The sequence below is a fragment of the Montipora foliosa genome, chromosome 6, assembly GCF_036669935.1.
Source record: "Montipora foliosa isolate CH-2021 chromosome 6, ASM3666993v2, whole genome shotgun sequence".
NCBI classification, from domain to species: Eukaryota; Metazoa; Cnidaria; class Anthozoa; order Scleractinia; family Acroporidae; genus Montipora; species Montipora foliosa.
The window spans coordinates 69578759-69601659 of NC_090874.1; the positions used below are offsets into that span (position 1 = coordinate 69578759).

A 22901-nucleotide genomic window follows, 5' to 3' on the forward strand; every position below is an offset into this window, starting at 1 on the left:
CATTTTGATGATTCTAATGTCAGGAGCAAAGTAAACAACCTTAAACTCTTTTATAATTTCAAGAGACCTACAATTGTAGTCATTGATGACACTATAATAATACTAATACATATTTCATGAGCACAGGTTGGATATAAGATTGTAAGTAACCAGCAACCACTTTCATATGCAACACGCACAACTGTAAAATTTTGTTTAATAAATTTCATCAATCTCTGGTTGTTTCACCTTTACAAAATGCATCCCCAGGAAGCCACAAAGGTAGCTTTCAGTGGAAATCAAAGTCTATTTCTGGGAAATGCTCGGGGCAGGGGTTCCTCGGGGTAGCCACTTTTCCCACCCAGAAGATCCCAAACGACTCTAGCCCATACCTGCTCAAAATCCAAGGTTCGCTGGAACCAGACAAACCATATAGAATATTCCTCCTTTCACTAGCAACTGTAGTTTTCTGGAATTGTTTGAAGGCAAAATCCCACTCTTTCACTCCGCCATTTCTTATGCCATAAAAGTAGACTAATAAACGGAGGTTAGCAGGAACGCTGCAACATGAGTCAAGACAGGAAAACAAGTGTGCCATATTGATATAATTGTAGATACGTATAACATGGAACCTTGATTATGAACTACGGAGACGACAACCGACTCTCATAAAGACCATAAAACTATTACTGAGAAAATGAAAATGAATCATATACTGAACTAAACTGCGGATATAAAATCAAGTAAAGCTATGATCCTCGCAGTTTCGGACGCAATTTTAGCAGTTCGCAGTTCAGTACATGATTCATTTCATAGATAATTTCGTTCATTGATTCATTCCTCAAAATTAGAACCAACAAATGACCAGCTCCCAACGCCAGCGGCTTCATTAGCTCAGTTGGTTAGAGCGTCGCACCGGTATCGCGAGATCACGGGTTCAAACCCCGTTGAGGTCCTGAATTTTTCAGGCTTCTCTACGCAATTGCTAAAGTTTCGTCCATAACTGCAAAGATCATAGCTTTACTTGATTTCATATCCGCAGTTCAGTATATGATTAATTTCATATATCATTTCGTTCAGTCTTAACAACTATTTGAAGTTAGAAGAAGAGAAGGGCCAAAGAAATTGTAAATCTTATCCGTTCTGGAGTTTTCCTTCGGGAATAAAGGAAAATTGGGAATCACTGAGTTTTGCCGCTTACATTTGCCGATTGTTTCTGGAAGTCATTACTCTTGCATTTTGAATTTGACAGAAGATAATTAATTATTCCATGGGCGCGCGTTTTCTTCCAAAAGTTTGGAAGAACGAAAGACGAGCGAAAAAAGCGAGAAAATCCAAGCGAAATCGAAAATACTTGATGAACATGCGATGTTGTGTAATACCTTGCTGTCAGACAGACGCAGGCTCATCACAAAACCATTTCTTGCCTTTTCGCGTACTTCTAAAAGTCGGAATTGATCCAAGCTTTTCACAAAAAAGGTTATTTTTGCTTTATTCAGGTTATTCACCCTTTCCGGCGAAAACATTTTTAGCTTAGCAATGCTTAGCGCAATCAATTGCCATATAAGGTCAAACTAAGGTAAATGAGCTGATAACCGAGACTGAGGGAACGAGAGCACGAAAAATAATGGTAATTGAACTGAGTGGAGTGCAATTTGGTCTGAAACCATACGTGTGATTTCAAAATCGAACGGGCGCGCATTGCATCCATTTAGAAATCACACAATTATCATTTAATCGCTAAATTGCTGGTTTTCACTCACGTGATCAACAGCCATGTTTTTCAACGAAAACAAAAGGAAGCGTTTGCATAATAATAGAGTTAAATTCCCCGAGGATTTGGTCGGGGCACCAACATGGCCGCCTTTTCTTTGTTTTGGGCACCAACATGGCGGTCGTGACGTCATGTGAAAACCGAGAATTACAGGATTTTAGTCAGTACCAATATTTTATTGATCCAGTTGGGAACCAAAGTTGAAAAATTCGGCACACAATGGTTTTCTTTGTCTTTCATTTTCCTGCAATCTGATTGGTTACCTTAACTAAGCCTTGAAATCTGATTGGTTGTTTTGTTTTGAAATGGAAATAGTGCGTTTTAGAGCAAAAAATGATGCGATTTGGGAATAAATCGCACTGCTGAGAGCCAATCAGATTGCAAGGATCACCAGTGATTTCTAAATGGATGCAATAAATGCATTAACCGAGGATGAAAATTTAATAATTCAGTTTATCCTCATTAAGTTACTTACGGCTTGTTATATTCCATCCATCTCTTAAAATAGTACGAAGCATTGCTGAGGCAAGAAGCTTCTCCAACACCGCACATGGCATTCAGCACTATGCTTCGCTTGTATCTGTAGGAAATTGATACACGTGTATACACAAGGGGGTTAATTAGAAAATGCAAACAAGGGACTATCGGTAATCGTATTTCTTAGAATGGAAGGCCAATATGTAGCGCCCAGGCGCTGCTCTGAAAATATGACATGGTTAAAACTGAACCCGTCAATGATTGGAGGCAACCAGTTGGTTGTTTGGAGGAAGACATATCCAGTAAGAGGTCAGAGCGGGATTTTAACTCGGTGCACCAAACTCCCTCTTAATTAATTTCTTCTCGTCTAGGGACAGGAAAAATGCAGGCCAATAGAACAAATCCCATTCAGACCAGAACAAACTAACCGAACTTGAAATCGAATCCAGCTGTAGTATAGTACTGCAAATAAAGTAGACTCTTAACACTAAGTCCACTAGGATACCATCGTCAACATCACCTAAGATCAGCAAATAGTTATCAAAAAGATATTGACTGAAACGTCTTTCAACAGCTAGACAGGAAAAGAATACTTGCATTTCCAGGTGGTCACCGGTGTCGTTAAACCCGAGTTTTTGATACAGTGGCAAAGACTGGTGATAGATATATTTCTATGAAAAAAAGATAACAATACAATATATATGAAGCTGTCTGAAAAGTTACAAATAAAATTGTTCGCTGTAAATATAGGGGTAACCTAAAATGAGAACCAAGAAACGATTGTGAGCTGCGGAATATTGCTTTACTGATAAAGTGCAAACTATATCACATTTGTCTCTTATTGACACCGGAAAATTAATTTGACTGCAAGGAGATTCGAGCCCATGACCTCTGCGATGCCGGTGCAACGATCTGCTACTCAGTTGGGAGCAGGTCAATTTGTTGGCCTCATGTCTTCCCGTGAGGGACTCGATGAATGAAATAAATGTATATTTGAAGTACGGGTTATAGACGAAGGGTAGAAGTGATCGTCGCACTTAATTGGACAATTTAAGCAATTGTCCCTTATAGACACTTTTTTCAGGTTGTCTGCAAGAGGCAATTGTTTAAGTTGTCCAGTTAAGTGCGAGGATTGCTTCTGCCCTTCCTTTATAGCCCGCACTTCACATATACATTTATTTTATACATCAGATTTATTCGTTGTCATCGATGATATGGTTCTTTCCCTCATAGTGTATCTCCGCGTTTTAGCAAGCCTTTGAGTTTTGGCCGATCCAGCTGGGTCCTGGTAACTAATGACGTCAAAGAAGACAAGAATGTAATTCCATTCTGAATCGTCATAACATTCACGGCACCCAAAGGGTAACTATCGTCCGACATGTCTATTAAACGCGTGGATAAATTATACGAGAAATTTTTTTGAAGTACGACACTCCAGACACTGCAGATATTTAAACGGAAAGTTAAAAAACGGGGAAAAATATGAGTCATAGGGACTTTAGGCACCCAGGGTATCAAAGTATGCTATTTAGCCTGCAATTTCAAGAAACGAGGTTCCGATTATGACCAACTTATTGGTGGCATTAAATTCCACCAGCCATTTGCTTTTCTTTCATTCCAACTAAAACATGTCGCTTTGATGTATATCAGTGTCTGTCTATGATTTAATGGTCTGGTTCAACAGGATATGATTAGTGAAATAATATATATGGCTCTTTCGTCGTAACTGACGGACGGTCCTACAGCACAGACTATAGCGTCTCATTGTGAGATCCTCTTTGAGCGGCGATTTTAGTGACTTATCAGTCCTATGCGTTCTCCGCGTCGCTTCTTACAGAACGTGCATGTATATGAACTGTGATGAAGAAGTGTCGACCAATGGAGACGATTGGCGTCTTTGTCTAGCATCCTCAGTATGTTCAGTGCCAGCATCTTCATATGCTGTGGCTCATGCAGACACACCCGATCTCCAGTTGAGTAACTGCGATTCTCGGCAAGCACTTCTCATTCTCACTATCGATGGATAGTTCAAGTCTTGCAAGGTAGTTTTGCACTGGTCCTTGTAGCTGAGTTTTGGGCGACCCCTGCTTCTTGTTCCATCTTTCAGTTCTCTATACAGGACTTTCATGGGGATTCTGGATTTTTCCATTCTTCATACATGCCCAAGCCATCTAACCCTCTTGGATCTGAGCAAGGAAAATAGTGATGGGACGCCTGCTTTCTTAAGAACCTCTCTGTTAGGAATTTTATCATGCCATCGGATGTTAATAGTATCTTTCTTAATAGCGCACGTAAGAGCTGTTCAGTCCCATTTCTTGACTTGAATGTACTGTACGGTCCATGTCAGTGAAATAAACTAATGAAAGATAGAAAGAGGGTACCAAGACAAAGCTTTGGGAGACACCAAACTCGCGTGCTCTGCGGTAGAGTGCTTACAATTTACCACGACGTGATGCGTGCGACTCACGAGGACATAATTTTACATTTTAACTTGAAATAATACTCATTACAGTGTACGACAATTTTCCTACACTATAAGTATGATTGTCAAGAGAATTTCCATAACAAATCATGGCTTGTTAAACAGACCTCTAAATACTTGTGAGTAGGACTGGACCTCGGCAGGATATGATCTATAGTATTTAGACTGGTATCAACCGCTTCCCAAGGCACATATTCGTCTTCTTTTTTCAGGTATTTGGTGATGTTAAGTGGCACAGAGTACTTTATGTATCCGCCTCTATAACGAATAAAACAAATCGATCATTTACTTTTAACTTAAGAAAGTCCAAGAACTTTGATATCTAAAAGAGTTTCCATTAATATAAGGAAAATATTTTGTGACAGTATATTGAGTAGTAATTGTTTGGCTCTCATGCGCTGCCCTCTTCATTATCTAACTGCTGAGATTGCCACGTTTAACACAGCACTGAACTTTGGATTAACAGAAATTAAAATACTGAGCTTCTTAAACTAATAGATATACAGATGTATGTCTTAATCAATTGTGGTATCTGTTACCTAGCAAGATTAAAAGCATCATCTATCAGTCCTGCTCGATCAGTAGCCTTGAAAACCTAAGAGGCAAATTTGAGTTACATGATAAGTTACAAATAAATGAGTTATATGTAGATGTAGCTTCAGTATCTGTATCACGGAAGGGCAACAAAGTCATATTTCTACTAAAAGGTAAAACCTTGTGATTTAGATTCATCTGGTTTGCCAACTGATCCCATTGTGTTTGTTCATAGTTAACTCTGTAAAAGCCTGTTTGACCGGCATTTCCCTTCAGCCACCCACTGCCGTTCCAGTCGATTTCCACTGCAAATGTGACAGACAAGGATAAAAAAGAAGGTTAAGGTCAACTCTACACGAAATCATCTTAAGAAATAGTGATAACTCTATTTACAATTTTCCCCCATTTTACAGTTTCAGAGAATAGGTATAGCAATGCAATAAAATAGATGAACTCACCCAGTCTCAGAGCTGAGCTAATTTGTATTAGTTTGCTCTTCAGTATATTCAAATATAAGTGTTCATTTATTTAAAACTTGATTCGCCTTTTTAAATTTTCATAAACATTCTTACCTGCAGTCTTATTCAGAAGCTTTGATATTGTTGACACTGGGTTGGAACTTGTGAAGTATGTAAAAGGCACCACCCACTTATAGCTGTGAAAAATAGTAGACTTTTTCTAAATGACAAAAATAATAGCCTTAACATGTGCAGTTCTTCGGTGGCTTTGACAACTTCTTGCTACTATTAATGACCCTTTTCAGAGTACGTCTTATGTGTGTTTAATCGCATTTGTCTTTCTATTACTGAAAATGAACTTTTGTCGTGAAAAGCTATCGGACGCTCAGTGTGCACGCTTAAACTTGCTGTGAAAAAGAAGTTGTAAGGGAACTTGAAAACGATCAACATGTCGGTCTCGAAGCCAATGTTCCTCGATTCCCTTTTATTTTGTTCAGTCTCTCTGGGTTTAGTATTTTACTAGTAATCACGTGTCTTCTCAGGGGACTATTTACTAGGACATCTACCATGGCACTATTTAAGCAACAGACCACAAGTTTCTATGGTTTATAGGCTGATAAACCACGCGGGATGTTGGTAGAACACGAGAAGAATACGTAAATCACGAGCCGCAGGCGAGTGATTTACGAATTCTTCGAATGTTCTTCCAACATCCCAAGTGGTTTATCATGCCTATAAACCATAGAAACCTGTGGTCTATTGCTTTTATATAATAATTCAGAAGACGCGCAATTTTTCCATGAGTTTATTTGCACAATAAAACATAGCTGATTGACCAATCAGAGCGCGCGCATTGATTTGGTTATTATATAAAATGATAAGGTACCAAAAATTAAACTTATCATATCATAAGGTCAAACGATCCTTAAAAATATACATAATCACTCCTTAGACCTGGCCATCATTGCATTAAAATTAAAATCCTTAAAATAATTTTTACGCCCTAAATGCCTTGATAAACGCTTAGGGTCTAAATTGGAATCGTGGTTATCGCTTATTAGATTCCACAATATTGCCCCTCTATATGTCAGCGAAAAATATTGGAACAGTTAAATTACAGTTTCTGCTCCCCTATGTACAAAATAATACTCTTGCTAAGTAACTCAGGTAGGTAACCGTTGTTTCCTTTCTAAAAAAGATTTGCGATCTCTTTCTTACAGCGAAAATCAATAGTGATCCAGTGGTCACATTCTAGTACTTTACACGATGGCATATCTTTGCTTAAATTAAAGATAATTCTTGCTGCTCTTGAGGTCAAAAGGAAAAGGAAAAGTGGAAAAGTGAAAGGGAAACTAACACTGGAAAAAAGTCAACAACGAGTTCCAAACCAGAGATCACAAAATGGCGAAGTTCAAACTGCCTGTTTTGTAGTTTAATGCTCGGGCTACCAGAAATCCACCACGCTAGCTGAGCCTTTCTTTTCCTTGCTCGATTTTGGCGTTCTCGAGAAAGACTCCGCACGAGTCGAGCAATATCTTTATTGAGCATGCGCGGCATGTTGCAAACATACAGTTTCGAACCCAGGCCTAATATGCCTAATAGGAGTGCGCTTGCCACCAATATCATAGGGTGCGAAGGAACGTGAAACGAAAGGTTGGCCGCTCTGACCGCTTGGATAACTCTTTCATTAACAGAATCGCCAGTTGATAAATAAAGGAATTGCCGTGACCGGTAGGAGGAGAGAGGAACGTATCTGAGCCCGAAACAAAAAACTTAAAGGCAGTTGACTGCTGTATTGACAAATCATGTAATCCGTGGAACATACCAATTATACTAAGAAGTATCTCGTTGAGAATAACTGGTGCTTGGCTTCGAGCAGATCTCGCCGCCATCTTGATTTTCTATGGTACAGATGGCTCAATTAAAACCATCGTTTTTATCACTCAACTGATGCACGCACTGCAAAAACCAGTTGGATGAGAGAAATCAAGATTGACTAGTCTAGCGGCGGCGGCTTCAAAGAGTTGACGCGATTTAGGCAGAGCCTCCTTTTCTCCTCATCAGTAAAGAAAAAGACAAAAGGATGCTCAACTCGCAGGGTGCCTGCAATCCTGGACGAAAATCTTTCACACCTTTCTCAACTATTGCCCTTTTGGACAGTTGATTGCGTCGCATTAAGCATATTCAGAACGATTAAACACACATAAACAGAGAAACAAAACCGATGAAACAAAAGACAACAACTCTGTCTGTGGAAAAACGAAGATCGAAGGCCCGGAAACCAACGACAAAATAACTTCACAAAAAGTAAATAGCAAAGGCACCATTCCTGTTATTATCCTGTTGCTTCTAGTGACCAGTGAGTAATTACCAAAGAATTAAGGACTCAAAAGCCATTAAAAACAATAGAAATTGTGCGTTTTTGCCATTTACTGTTTGATAAGTTATTTTTGCTGGGGGTTCTTCGTTTTCGGGGTCTTCAATCTTCCATACACTCATCAATGGCTGAAGCTCAAGGACTGGTATCTTCAACCAATGTGTTCTATGCGAATTTCCCCCTTTTCATTCAGTGATCTAAAATCTAAGAAACGTTTCTAATCATTGAAACAGTAAATTAAAATTGCCAAACGCATTTTGTTCGATGTTTCTAAATAACAAAAAATCCCCTAAATGCCCATAAGTTTCCCATGTAAATATTGGTGAGGAAAAAGAAAGAAATCTTTGAATGAAAAGAAAGATCATTCCTTCGTTCGCCTATGGTACGCACTTCATATTCAATGATATAATTTGAAAGAGAGAATAGTAGACCAACGTTCGCGCAAATTTACACTTGCTTACAACCAGTCACGTACTCCTTCTTTTCCTTTCCGTGACGATGCAATCTTGAAGAATATGTGCAACGCATCCTCCTGCATCGTTATCCCTACCGCTCGAAAATCTTTATCACGGTGATTAATTTACCGGCTTTATCGACTCGTTCGATAACACAATTTTTTTCGTGTTTCCCTACCCACCGACGTAGTACCACAGTTTTTGTAGAAACTAGCCCCTTCGTTCCTCTGTATCTTACCCGAAATCAGACTTGTATTTGGAAGTGACATTTGCATAGCGGTCATAAAGAAACCTCTCCTGTGACACTCTGTATTTTTCTCCCCCAATGTTAGTGATGTTCAACACAGGGTAACCCATTTGTAGAGTCCACGTGTCCATCATTTCCTTGACTTTTTTGTAACTACCTCTGACACGGGTTTCCTTTAATTACAAAAAGGAAACTACAAGTCAAACATTTAAATTTTCTCCATTTTTCGCTGTTTATCCTTGACGACCTTGGGATTGATATTGCCAGCAAAAAAGGTACGACACCGTTACAAGCTAAGATAACTTAGGACGCTGTCCATTTGACAGAACTGACCGGCCAGACCGGACATTTGGAAGGGCTAATTCCACAACGCCTTCAAATTAACACACTGCCAGGACAATATACACTCCTCCAGAAGAATGCAAGAGATTATCACGCAGGTGTTCCTTCAAATTATTGTATTTTCTTTGCCAGCTGACGGGTCTGGCCGGCCAGTTCTGACAAAAGGAAGGCCCCCTTAAATAGCTTTGTCGTCGACGACCAAGGACCGATCGATCGACACAGTGCGAAGAGAAGAGCAAGAAGCTGTCAGAGACAGGCTTCAAACTACCGTACAACTTTAGCTGCCGTCGGGGTAACTGCTTGCTATTTAAGAAGGGTGTCCAAGAAAGTATAGTATTTTACCTTTTTTACACAACTTGTTCGTGTTTGGTAAGAGGGAAAAGGATGAGATTGTATTAGTTTCCGAACAAATTATCCTTACCGACTAAAATTAAATAACGGTTCCTTACGGTTACCTCTTGAAGGGCGTTCCACAAGTCATCAGTTCTAGCATTTCCATACCTGTATTTGTTAAGGTAGCGCTGAAAGAAAGCGTGAAAAAACTTGTTTAAGTTTTTGGGCATTTATGGGTGCACTTATCAAGTAAACCAAGTAATTATTTGTCGCGAAATGCACTCTCTCACATTAACTGCGTCAGATGATGTAGTTATGAGGGACCATGCCGGTTAAGGACTTCTATCTTTATGGAATATATAGTAAAGGAGATTCAAGACAAGGGGCGAGAAATGATTTAGCCCACTATGACACTTCTTACAATGTCATCTTACCACTCTAGGCTTTTCAATTGATCAGGACAATATTCTTCCCCTGCATGGGCTACTTTCCATGGGCATTCTTATTTCGTTCTATAATAATAATTGATACTTTATCGTTATTCTTACGTTTAATCCTTTCAAGAATACATGTGGTCCAAGATAGAACTGAAGCATTCGAATTATCGAAGCTCCCTGAAAAGAGAAAATGGATTGTTGACCTAAAAAGTGTGGATAGCTTTTAAGCAGAACTGCATCAAAGTTGAATATTGAATTACCGATATGAATAGAACATAACCCATGCACCTTGAAAATCAATGACTGAGCTCCACCAAATTTAACACTGACACTTTTGTAAATAAATGAATGAAGGGGTAGTTTCTAAAGAAACTGTGGTGCTGCGTCGGTGGGGAAGTAGTATACAAAAATTTGGTTTTATCAGCGGAGTTGATAATGTAAATTGGCCACCGTACAGAGCTTTTAGAATCTCTGTACGGTGGCCAATTTACATTATCCGTTGATAAAACTAGACTTTTGTAAATAGCCGATCGAGTTGCCTCGTGGCGGTTGGGATTCTCAAGTCCGTTGTGTTTATGTTTTATAATCATTTGATTGCCACTAATAGCCCCCCCCCCCCAAAGGTAGTGGTCGGTCAAGTATTCCTCAAAACGAGTTTTCCAGAGTCTTCGACCACGTATTCCTTGAGTACTTCCCAAACAAAGTGGTCGGCCAACCACATAGTTATGAAAATTTGTCAACTTCCTTAGACCATGTTAGATTATTCAGTTACTCTCTCTCTAATCTAAGAGTAATGTAGACGTTTAATGTTGTCCGTTAGCAGCATGTTGCCTTTTATAGATAGACGAAAAAACTGCTCGAGTGAGGCGTTGAGCTGTTGTTGACAACCTTATTCCTACCTTTTGCCGATCAACAGCATCATTAGGGAACGGGAAAATATGACAGCACGGAGAATAATCGATCAATAGCTCAAGGCCTCACTCAGTCGATCAGTCTATTCTTCGAAGAGTACTGTACTTTTATTCTGCATAAAATAAATATTGACTCAATAGCAAGACAATATTTAGGACTCCACTAAACTAAACTGGTCAACATGATCCAAACCTTATTATAGGAAATAGAGTCAAATATTTCATTTATTTGATCAGGATGCTCCACAGGAACTTTAATGGGATGTGAGTTGGCCAAGCCATCTAGTGTAAAGGCAGATACCATATCGGCCACCACAAACGAGTCAAGCTGGTAATAAGGAAAAATAAGTCGTAAGTGAAATTAAGATATTGAATTTTTTCACTTCTAACAAGAAAATAAGAACAATAATGTGGAAATAGCGGCTTTAGACATGATGGGGGAAACAAAACAAGCAAAAGTTAGCCGGATTACCATTGAATGCATTGCTAGCTCTGTAAGCATTTTGGGAAAGCTAAGGCGCTTTCGTTTTGTCAGAGCCGTCAGTTTACAAAGAAAATTCAACAATTTGAAGGAACACTTGCATGATAAGTGCGTTAATTTGAAGGAGTTGTAGAGTTAGTCCTTCCAAATGCCCGGTCTGTCCGGTCAGTTCTGTCAAATGGAACACGTCCTAGTATCGTACCTTCTCGATATTATAATTATAATTTAATTTCATTGGGAAATCAAAGCTGCCGGAGCGACCACTTCCCCGACCACCTAAAATTTTGATCCAACATACTGTTACTGAGCTTGTCCCTCGCAAAAGTATTTCGTTTTTACGTTACTGCAATTACCATTTTCCAGCCTGGTTGTGTAGCATTGACTCCATAGTATTCAACAAAGCTGGCAAACCCTTCGTTAAGCCACAGGTCATCCCACCATTCCATTGTTACCAAATTGCCAAACCACTGAAAAAGGCGATAGGATAAAGATAAGCCAGTGAACGACGTTCCGACAAGCTTTCTGCACGCTAAATAATTATTGATGCCCGCTTGAACAATGAAATGAAATGTTTACTGTCTGAAAATCTGTCTCATGCAATATTAGTATAATAATGGAGGTCTATCGACTATATGTATGTAATTCCGTCCTTAATTGATAGCCTCATCCAGGGTTTTTCAAAGCCGATGGACCTTGTATTACGTGAAAAACAAAAACAAAACACAAGTCCGGCGCCACTTCATTAGAGCCCTTTAACTACTCTTGACAATTTCGAAAGAGTTCTTCATGACACCAAAGAAGATATTTACATTTCGAAGAGCATGGTCTGAAATTAGAATCAATTTTCACTTCACCGTATTTTCGCCTAGGACGAATTGAGGCGAACATTAATAGTGTTTACGTAAATGTATGCCTGGTATAAAAAGGCGGCCGAAAAATTGATTTTCATTTCCAAAAAGTTTTTTGTTTTTTGCTGTTTTTATGAACTTTAAGACGCATGCGTTTCTGGTATAAAAAGGGAAAAATACCAAACTCAACTACAAAACTCAAGACTTATAAGCACTCACTTGATGAGCAAGTTCATGAGATACAACGGCAGCTACGCGTTTCTTGTTGGACTCCGCTGATTCACCTGATTTGATCAACAGTGCCGTCTCTCGATACGTTATCAGCCCCCAGTTCTCCATTGCACCAGCCGCAAAGTCAGGAATGGCTATCATATCTTTACTCACACACATAAAAAAATCACAAACACACATTGTAAAGCTTATAGACAATTCGGATGGGATTCAAATCGACCACTGGGTGATTATAAGCGCTACCATATATTACATGTGTGCATAAATGAGACTTATACAGATTACAAGTAAAGATTAGTGACATTTAAAACCTGACATTCCTTGTAAAATACACACTTTTGCGAGAGCCGTACAGGGGAATAGTGGCCCGAGGTCAGTTGAGTCAGTTCAGTTCAGTTTATTCAGCCACAAAACATTACGCAGTGCAGCATAAAAGGAAATTATCACATGGCAAGGGAGCCCAGAAGAAACCATGGGGCTTATAGGACCTGGACCCCCTCGTTACATAAAATAATACAAAACAGAAAGAGCCTACATGGATTGATGGACTACATAGACTGCTTAATTAAATTACCATTAAACATAACACGATGTTTCCTTATTTTACGCTAGTAACAAGAACAAGAAGGTTAGACTGCTTAAATAAATCACCACTAAACATAACACGATGTTTTCCTTATTTTACGCTGGCAACAAGAACAAAAAGGGGAAGACCTCAGAATCAGATTAATAACATGACAAAAGATAGCTTTTAATCTTAAGTCGTGGCAGTACGGACCGAGCACAGCGAGGTCCCTACACAAACGTCCGAAAGCCAATATTCCCCAGTGCGGTCATATGGTATCGTTTCTTTGAGCGATCGGACACTTCCGGTCGTTTCATTCTGATTAAGCTCCGGCGCGGTGTTAAAGATGAGAGGGCATTTCTGCTGAGCATCGCTGAAATGAGTCGAACGATTTATAATACGAGTTTTAAAAGGTTTATGAAGTTTATTTTTTCCGTTTTATCTGCGAATATTCACAAGAAACGTATATAGGAGGTGATCTAGGTCGGCCACAGATAAGCTTTCCACATTTTCGTTCATGCTAATTGTTCAGTTTCATGTAACGGTAGAGTAAAGTGAAAAAGTGGTGCATTTATATAGCGCCCTTATTACAACGTCTCAAAGGCGCTTTACAATGATCAATTTACCCTCAGCGGACTGGAAGCATATACAGGCGCAAATTGCAGCCGCTTCTAAGCAGTCCATGCATGCTGGTACTCATTTTACCGACCTCGGAAGGATGGAAAGCTGAGTGAACTTTAGCGGGAAAGAAGGTCGCCAAATATTCCAGTCTCGGCAGAACCGGGAATGGAACCCAGGACCTTTGGTTGGAAGGCAGAGATCTTACCACCGCGCCAACCCCTCCGCTATCTCCGCTAGAGAGTGTTCATATTAGTTGTTGATGTTTTCTTGGTGGTGTTGGCACTTTTCTGCTCCTTCAAAAAATTTCAATTTTTTCCTGGCCTTCGCTGGCCTCTTCACTCTTCTCATTTTCGCCTGGATAGGAAAATGCGCTTCGTGGACGTTCGTAATCTTCGCTTTATAATCTGCGAACTTTGAATGGTAAACTGTTACATTTCGCGTGCCATAATTTTACTGTTTTACTCTTTTTTTGGTTCGCGCCTTCATCCTTAATTATTCTCGTTAATAACTCACTTTGGTACACTATTTATTGCACATTTTCATTATATTTCTCACTGTACAACTGACGATGGATGATTATCATCCGAAACATGTACTGTCTCCATTAAAAAAATGAACTTCAAAAACATCGTGTGGTTCGTAAAAGCAATTGTATTGTTGTGATGAAAAAATTAAATTCCCCGCGGTTTAAAAAACTCTTTGTGTTTCGGTTTTAAAGCTTGAATTTCCCGGAGAGAAAGTTTGGAAAACCCAGCGTGACAATGTAACGGCGGTTACGGTGCCCTCGACTTGTGAAATTGATTGAACTTTGTTTGTTTTGTTTATGTCATTGATTAGCTGTTTTCTTGATTTTCTTATTTTGATAGCTCGAAATAGTGTTTAGGATTTTTGACTACGCTTTATTATTCGCATGCAGAGAATTTTAGAGAACAACCTCGAAATCACCTTTCAAATTATATGACCTGTGCGTTTCTGTTACACGTGTTAGGGGTTTAGAGAGAAGGTTTTTGTTTGTGAGTCACTGAGAAAACCAATGGGTTAACTAAAAAATTCCCCACAAGAGAAAAAATACGGAAATGGACCGTTTCCATGGTAATGGCCCGTACTGTAAAATCCCAACCAAAAACCAGCCAATTAGAGTGCTCCATTAAATAACTAGCAATTATTGAATGAGGCTGAGTAGGATATGAAGAATTCTGCAGGTCGAGGAGTGTGTTATCCACCAAGGCCAAAGGCCGAGGTGGATAACATCCTCCGAGATCTGCAGAATTCTTCATATCCTACGAAAGCCGAATTCAATAATTGCTTTATTATTCATTCAAAATATTTTCTTCGCTCAAACTTCTAAACCTACTCGCAGCCATTTTTCTGCTCAACAAAAATAACACAATCTCGTCCACAGCTTTTTCAGTCAACGGTTCAATAATTTGCAGCAGGCTGCACTTTTGACGTCATTTTGACGTCATCGGTTCAATAATCTGCAGCCGGCTGCACTTTTGACGTCATTGATTCAATATGACGAAGTTTCTTTCCAAATTTGGTGAACAGCAGCTGGTTATGGTGAATTGTGCGTGTGGTTTTAACTAATCAGAAACGGGGAAATTTTTTGAATGAATGAATAATAATATAACTTATTACGAGAAATAAAACGCCGCACTGTAAGTCCGTTACAAAGGTTGATGGCCATCTGCAAACACTGCAATAACGTTTTATCGGCTGCACATTGAGGCGATACGGGATTGTCGATCTTCTTGCTTTTTGTTTCAGGTCAGACAGGGCGCAATGTTGGATTTTTGATGCCATTTCGAAACGTCGGTTTGATACAGTCCTCTGAGATCTGAGTTCAAACAAACACTTGTTATTGAATTTAAACACTTGCTACGCTTACCCGCTTTAGGAAGGGGATAACGAATGCCGAAATAAGCCTCCATGTACTCCAACATTTTAACTCCGTTTTCCATGGCATAGTCTACTTGATCAATTTGATCGGGTGGAGCATAAAATGTCATCTACACAGACAAGTTATTGCAAAATCAGTTCACATGTGTACTCTTTTAACGAACGAAATGATATATGAAATGAATCATATAAGACTGAAATCAAGTGAAGCTATGATCCTCACAATGACGGTGCGACGCTCTAACCAACTGAACTATGAAGCCACTGATGTTGGGAGCGGGTCTTTTGTAGGTTCAAATGTTCCCGTGATAAACGATCAACGAATGAAATGATATGTGAAATGTTTCATATATCATTTCGTTCGTTGATCACTCATCACGGGAACATGTGAACCCACAAATGACCAGCTCCCAGCGTCAGTGGCTTCATAGCTCAGTTGGTTAGAGCGTCGCACTGGCATCGCGAGGTCACGGGTTGAAACCTCGTTGAAGTTTTCAGGCTTCTCTACGCAATTGATAAAGTTGCGTTCATAACTGCGAGGATCATAGCCTTACTTGTACTACTTTAATAGGGAATTATATTTATACTGAGATGCTGTCCGAAATAACAAAATACATGAAACATTTTCTGTAAAATAACTCAAAATTATGAACGTTTAAATTAGATAAGGGCGAAGATCACTTCTCCCTTTTATCTATAACCCACATTTTAAATATGTACATGTAATGTATATGTTCTCATGTTTCCTAGAAACGCGTCAAAATACAGCAAAACGGGTATTTTAACCTACACAGCACAAACACGTTTTACGGACCTAACCCTAACCTTAAGACAAGGCACGCAATTGGAAGGTCCCTGCTACCGTTCTTTTTGCAGACCAGGTCCTCTCGATGTATCATCTATTAGCCTACCGTAGTCAAAAGTTTTTTTTCTCAAGCTGTAATACGAACTGACATAACTCTAAAGTACTTTTTTTGTGCACAACAACCTTTTAATACAAATGTGTTAATTTCATCTCAAAACCATTTCATCAAAGAGCCACAAGTACATTTTTACTTTTTCTCCGAGCCACGACAGTGTTTTAACTAAGGTAGCTTCTTGAATTTTACCCTACTATACCCTACCCTTTACCCTACTATACCAAAACGAATATGAGGAAAACATTGAAATAAGAACAAACTCAGTAATGAGTTGCTAGACAAAAATTATAGTGTGCTTCACGCGCGCTGTGTTTATCACGCTGGAGCCTACCTTCGTTCCACTTCCGGTGGTTCTAGTCTTCTTTGCAAAGTCACATACCACAAAAGCAAGTAGATAAGTTGGCATTATTGGAGTTTTCTGAAAGTGATCTAACTGTAAACCGTTCTTCTTCTCAGTTTTATCGATCGGCATGTTTGAAATAGAGATGTACTTGGGATGATGTTCAAGGGTTACATTGAATGTCGCTTTCAATGCTGGCTCGTCAAAACATGGAAATGCCCTCCGTGCATCAGTAGGTTGAAACTGAGTCGCTGCAATGGTTCTGTAAGCAAAATATCACTTCAATTTCAATAAACGCTTATGTATTGGTATCCTCTCCATTTAACATGTAATTTAAACAGTTTTGGTGTGGGCATAGAGCATGCCCACCCCTTTCTCTCCAAAACCGTTCGGTCTTAGATGGAAATGGATGCTGTTGGATCCGATGAAGTCTGCCACATCTTTAATATCTTTTTTCCATTAATATAGATTGGCAAACTACCAAATAACACGTATCCTGCGTGGCAAGCGATAGCCGGAGTAAAGAGGGCACAAGTTTCTCAAGGCGAAGAAGAAAAAAGCAGTCTCCTCGCGCGTTTCTTTCCTCTCGTGAGCGCCACAAGAAGCAGGTACCGTTTTTAAGGATACTTGAAATTCTGAATTAAACTTGGCAAGACAAGTCTTTTCAGCGAGTCTAAGGTAGAATAGTGATTCAAGGCAACCGTGAATTGGGAATTGAGACGGATTAAGCACAAAAAAGAGTTAACCGAATAGAGTGTAATGTGAAGTGCTCGATTTCTATCCCATATGAACCATGTGAGCGTTAGCCCTACTGATGGAAATGGGCCCACACAAGGACAGAGAAAAACTCTGACCAGGGTGGGGATTGAACCCACGACCTTTGGGTTAGATCTCCGCCGCTCTACCGACTGAGCTACAAGGTCAGACGGGAGCAGGCCGTGGGAACTGAAGATGTTAAAGTCACGGCAATGAACATGTACAAGTACAAGGAAAGGTTACGTTTATACAAACGTTGGCCGTGTAGCACTTCTATTATAAACAGAGTTAACCGAATAGAGTGTAATGTGAAGTAATGTGCCAACGTTTGTATAAACGTAACCTCTCCTTGTACTTGTACATGTTCATTGCCGTGACTTTAACATCTTCAGTTCCCACGGCCTGCTCCCGTCTGACCTTGTAGCTCAGTCAGTAGAGCGGCGGAGATCTAACCCGAAGGTCGTGATATGAAACTAAGAAATGACAATAAATGACTGGATTTCTGGCGACGGGAAAGGTAAAAGCCCCCCAAAAAGGCGAGAAAATGGGGAGCTTAAGCACGCGCGTTTTTGAGACGCGGATGGCTACCGGAAGTGAGCTGCTTTCCCTTTTAACTTGTCTCCTCACAACCACATTTATATTGCCAAGTATCTTTTTTCATTTAGAGATGATTAGTATAAAAATCTGGGAGACACCACTGTTCTGGCACGCAAAATGTTCTCTTCCGGTTGCCGTCCGCGTCTCAAAAACGCGCGTGCTTAAGCTCCCTAATAATGGTCGTAATGGCCCTTTCGTAGTTTTGTGACAAGGAGTTTCAGTTTGCTTGAGGAAGGCTCCAGCACTTGGCCAAGTAGCCTGAATTCTGGCTGTTGTACACAATTGTGGTCTCATTCACACAGAAGCTAATCCCGCCAAGCCAACCACATGCTGGAAAGGTCAGACCACAACACCGGGAACTCTGTGATCTACTCTTTTCGAATAGTGTATGGCATTTTTCAAGTCCCAGAGAATTAATGAACAAGGGTCGTAAGACGACCTCCGGTTTAACATCCTTATCCGAGAAGACTAGAAAGTCTAACCATTTGCAAATGTAGTTCCAAAGGTTTGCACTTTCTCCTCAGTTATTTACGGACCCTGGGTGTTGGTCCGGGCGGGATTCCGACTTCAAACCCGTAACCTTCCCGCAAGGAAGTCCAGTGCACTCTCGATTGAGCCAACTGGTCGGCGGGAATAATTCTTGTTCAGTGGCGGTGATGACAATTCAATAGTTTTCTCATTCACAAACTGTACTGTAAACTTTACAAGCTTTTGCTTTCAACCACAGAATGTTTCTACTGCACGAATGCGATGCAAAGCTCTTTCTAGATTTAGCTATCGCAAAACAAAGGCATAGAGAAAAGGTCAAATAAATCGCAATGGTGCATGATGTTAACTACGCTATCTTATGGGATCTCGAAAACTGAAGCAACTAAGGTTTCTTGCCCCTTGACAAACCTATACGTAAACCTCACACCGTTGTCCTAACACTCTTCATTGAATCGTCTTCAGCTGTGCTCTGCCTCTTATCGATTTAAAATTAAAAGAACTCTTCTTCTCTTTATCTTGGCTGAAAGTGCATCACTTTATATCGGTGACAATGGGATAAACCAATAAGAACTGTAGTGCAGAATATAATCTACCTCCATTAGTTCACAGGCTTGCGAAGTGATTCCACTAGCCCTCAGTTTAACAAATGGCGACCTGAATATAATAGTTTAAATATTCAGGAAAATTCATTTTTTTTTCCAATTTATTTAACGTCGGTAGTTCAGTCAGTTAAGAAACAGGTATCAATGATGCACCTTTCATCCCCCTCCCTCTGTCATTGCTCCGTTTCACGGATATTTAAAGCTATAGCTACACGGATCAGAGGAATGTCGAAACAGACGTTGAAGTCACCGAGGATCGAGGTGGGGACCCCTTACTCCGAAAGCCGCGCACTAGCCAACTGAGCTACGCCTGCAAATGTTGGTTTTTGAGGAGCGGGGAAAACCTGAGTACCCGGGAAAAAACCTCGAAATCAGAGTAGAGAACCAACAAACTCAACCCACATATGGCGTAGAATCCGGCGGGGAATCGATCCGGGGCCACATTGGTGGAAGGCGAGTGCTCTCACCACTACGTCAGCCCTCCTTCATTAACTGATTCTTTCGCCGGTGTTTTTAGGTCACAAGTTGATACAGTTAAGAAGATAAAACACAAAGGCACTCTATTAACGTCGAAGACAATTGCGAAGCGGAAAATACCATAATGCTCTTTTTTTGTCAACCCAAATTTTGAATAAGCATTGTTTTCTGTTTCTCTTGAGACTCTCTTCAAAATTTGGGTGGACAAACAAAGAGTATCATGGTATTTTCCGCTTCGGCAAATAACATTACGAAATGAAATGCTCTGAGTCTTACACTTCAGTGCCATTCCTCATTTTGTAAGTGCTTTTGTACAATCCCGCCAGGTCATCCGTCAGCTCCGCCTTGAATTTCATCCGGATTTTATATTGTGTACCCTTTTCCAAAACGGAGTTCAGAATAATGACATAAAATTGGTTTTTCTCAAACCAGAACTTTCGCTGGATCTCAAGTTGATCTAATGGGGAAAAGAGCAATAAAAAAATAATTAGCGAACGCCTGATAAGAGGTAACTGTAGAAAACCTATGTCTCTCCTGAGAAAGTCACAATTGTATCAATACTTCCTGTTCACAGGTTCAGCGTGGCTCAATCAAAACTGATTAGGTGTACAGGCAAACAACTGGCAACTGCATTTTAACCCACAAAAGCAAGAGTGATGATGATGATGATGATGATACTTTATTTATGTGTCAATTGAGGATCTAGCTCCTAAGTGACAAGGTGCTAATTGGGAACAAAGTATATAAGAAAATGAAAATTCAACATATATACAGTAAGGGTTACCTAACAATATACCAATTAGAACTACAGTAATTTAAGCTATAATAAAACGTATCAGAATAAATGTGTCAACAGTCACAAAGCATACACGTACAGCATACAGTGTTCGTTAATTAAATCATTAAGATCTACTCTTCTAATTCTATTTTTAAAAGCTTGTGATGTGTCCGATCTTCTAACGTTCATACTCAGTTTTGACCAGAGAACTGGTCCTAAATTTCTACTGCTGTGTTTACCGAAATTCACAGTGTTAAATCTCGGTACTATAAATCAGCATTCCTCAGAGCATAACCAGATGAGTTCAGGCAGACAAGGTCACTAATATACTTTAGACACAGGTGATGTTTCACCTTGTACATGAGAATAGCTACATCCTGGAACCGACGATTGCATAACGTTGGAAGATTGGCCACTTTTAGAAGAGTGTCATATGTTGCCGTTTTACTGCGGTAGACAGCTTGTAGTGCGTTTTCTTGTACACGCTCCAATTTGCGTGCATCTGATGCTGCACAGAAATGCCAGGCAATATGACAGTATGTTAATAGTGGTCATATAGCGGTTTTATAGATCTTGAGTTTAGCCGACTGTGGTATGATATCACGCAGACGTAGTAGAACTCCACCTTGTTTTCATACCTTTTTCGTAACCTCGCGAACATGTTCTTTGAAATTCATTTGGCCATCTATGGATACCCCCAGTAGTTCTAATATCGGATAGCTTTCCACAGATGTATCCGTGATGACAATATCGATATCTCTGTCCGTGGATCTGAGTCCGAATCATACCGCGTGGTATTTAGAAAAATTACCCTGGGGTGCATTTATTAAGTACCAGCTTGAGACATTGTTACCCTCATTATTTAGCGTTCTTTCCACATCTCGGATCCGTCGTCCACCAGCGTAGAGTTGATAGTCATCAGCATACAACGATAATGGACAGTTACATACATTAAATGTTAAGTCGTTCTGAAAAATGTTCCACTGCAACCGGCCAAATGTAGACCCTTGCGGACAGCCCCTATTGACGTCCTTCCATTCACTTGTGGTTTCCGTTCCAAGTCTCACTCGGTTCTTTCTTTCAGTAAAGTAGGATCTTAGCAGCTTAAGCGCATGTCCCGAGAAGCCAGAAGTTCTTAGTTGACTTAGCATTAAAGGCGGACGAAGAGAGTCAAACGCCTTAGACATGTCCGTTGACAAGACTGCTACGTCCTCCTTAGCATCGACTGCTCTTTTCCACTCCTCCACCAACCGTAGCAGAGTCGTTTCACAGCTATGCCTTCTGCGATATGCCGTTAAGTTTTCGCTCAGATACGGATAGATAAACTCGGTGACTTGCTTACTTAGTAATTGCTCAAATACTTTGTCAACGGCGTTGAGTATTGTTATAGGTCTGTAGTTCTTAACGTTTAAAGGGCCCTCCTTCTTGAATATTGGTACCCATTCACCCCTCTTCCATTGTTGAGGCCAGGAGCCATACGAAATACATTTATTGTATAGATTTGTCAACGAGGGGGCTAGTGTCCTGGATGCAATCCTGAGAATTCGTGGGGGTATATTATCACACCCAGTACTTTTGGACGGGTTTAGTGAGCCGAGTGCCTCTGAAACGTCCGCTGTACCGAGAGTCCTAAATTCGAACTGTCGACCATCCCTCGGTATTTTTCGTTGTTGACTGATTGCCTGTGAACTCGGATTCTTCAAGCTGTTCTTCCGTTGATGTCAGAAGATTAGGATCTCCAGTGTCCATAGCGACCGAAGAGAAATAACTTGCGAAGTAATTGGCAACTGTCGCTTGATTCCTTTCATATATTCCTTTCACTTTCAGATTGACAAACCTACCGTCAGTGCCCCTGACCTTTGTATCAAGAAAGGGCTTAAAGGCTTTGTAGAATTCTCTGGGCTTAGTCCTGAAATCTTCAGCCTTCCTTTTTCCAATACTCCTTCATTGCTTTCCTCTGTAATTTTGTTGCCTTATTTCTCCACTTTTTCACCTGTTTGAGGTTTTCCTCAGTCGGACTCACAGTGTACTTTTTTGCGTATCTTTTTTTCATCCTGATTGCTTTTTTCCAATTGCGATTCATATACGGAACATCATGAGCTCTCACTTTCATTCTCCTTAGGGGTACATGGTCATCTAAGACCTGATTCATCAACAAGTTCCAGTAACTGTATTGATCATCCAGACCATCAAATATATCACCAACATGCGAAGGCGCAGAGCCGATATGTAGATTTTTGAAGCTTCTGAAAGAAATGACCTTAGTTGGTAGGTATTTAGCTCTGGTTGTCATGACACCATACACTGCAGCATGATCGCTTATTCCAGGGTCGTAAACATCACAGTAAGTAAAGAGATCTGCTTTATTTGTTTGGATAACATGCAATAATGTTTGGCTTTTCACTGTCGTTCTCGTGGGCTTATCAATTACACATGTTAGTCCATGCACATCCTTTACATCACATAATCTTTTGCACTCTCTACTGTCAGA

At 40.1% G+C, this 22901-nt stretch overlaps 1 protein-coding gene across 2 annotated transcripts in view; it reads right to left on the reverse strand.

Moving 5' to 3' along the window:
• LOC138008308 (glutamyl aminopeptidase-like) overlaps window positions 1-22901 on the reverse strand; it is a 55533-nt gene that overhangs the window by 3545 nt on the left and 29087 nt on the right. For both annotated transcript variants that reach the window (XM_068855605.1, XM_068855606.1), the window contains exons 3-18: window positions 19909-20089; window positions 16703-16973; window positions 15441-15561; window positions 12355-12509; window positions 11641-11754; window positions 11000-11134; window positions 10007-10072; window positions 9581-9646; window positions 8775-8956; window positions 5819-5901; window positions 5427-5551; window positions 5252-5307; window positions 4820-4970; window positions 2828-2901; window positions 2229-2333; window positions 372-539 (exon numbers count right to left, since the gene is read on the reverse strand). In XM_068855605.1, the coding sequence (XP_068711706.1) occupies window positions 372-539; window positions 2229-2333; window positions 2828-2901; window positions 4820-4970; window positions 5252-5307; window positions 5427-5551; window positions 5819-5901; window positions 8775-8956; window positions 9581-9646; window positions 10007-10072; window positions 11000-11134; window positions 11641-11754; window positions 12355-12509; window positions 15441-15561; window positions 16703-16973; window positions 19909-20089 (2053 nt within the window). The remainder of the gene's footprint in view (window positions 1-371; window positions 540-2228; window positions 2334-2827; window positions 2902-4819; window positions 4971-5251; window positions 5308-5426; window positions 5552-5818; window positions 5902-8774; window positions 8957-9580; window positions 9647-10006; window positions 10073-10999; window positions 11135-11640; window positions 11755-12354; window positions 12510-15440; window positions 15562-16702; window positions 16974-19908; window positions 20090-22901) is intronic.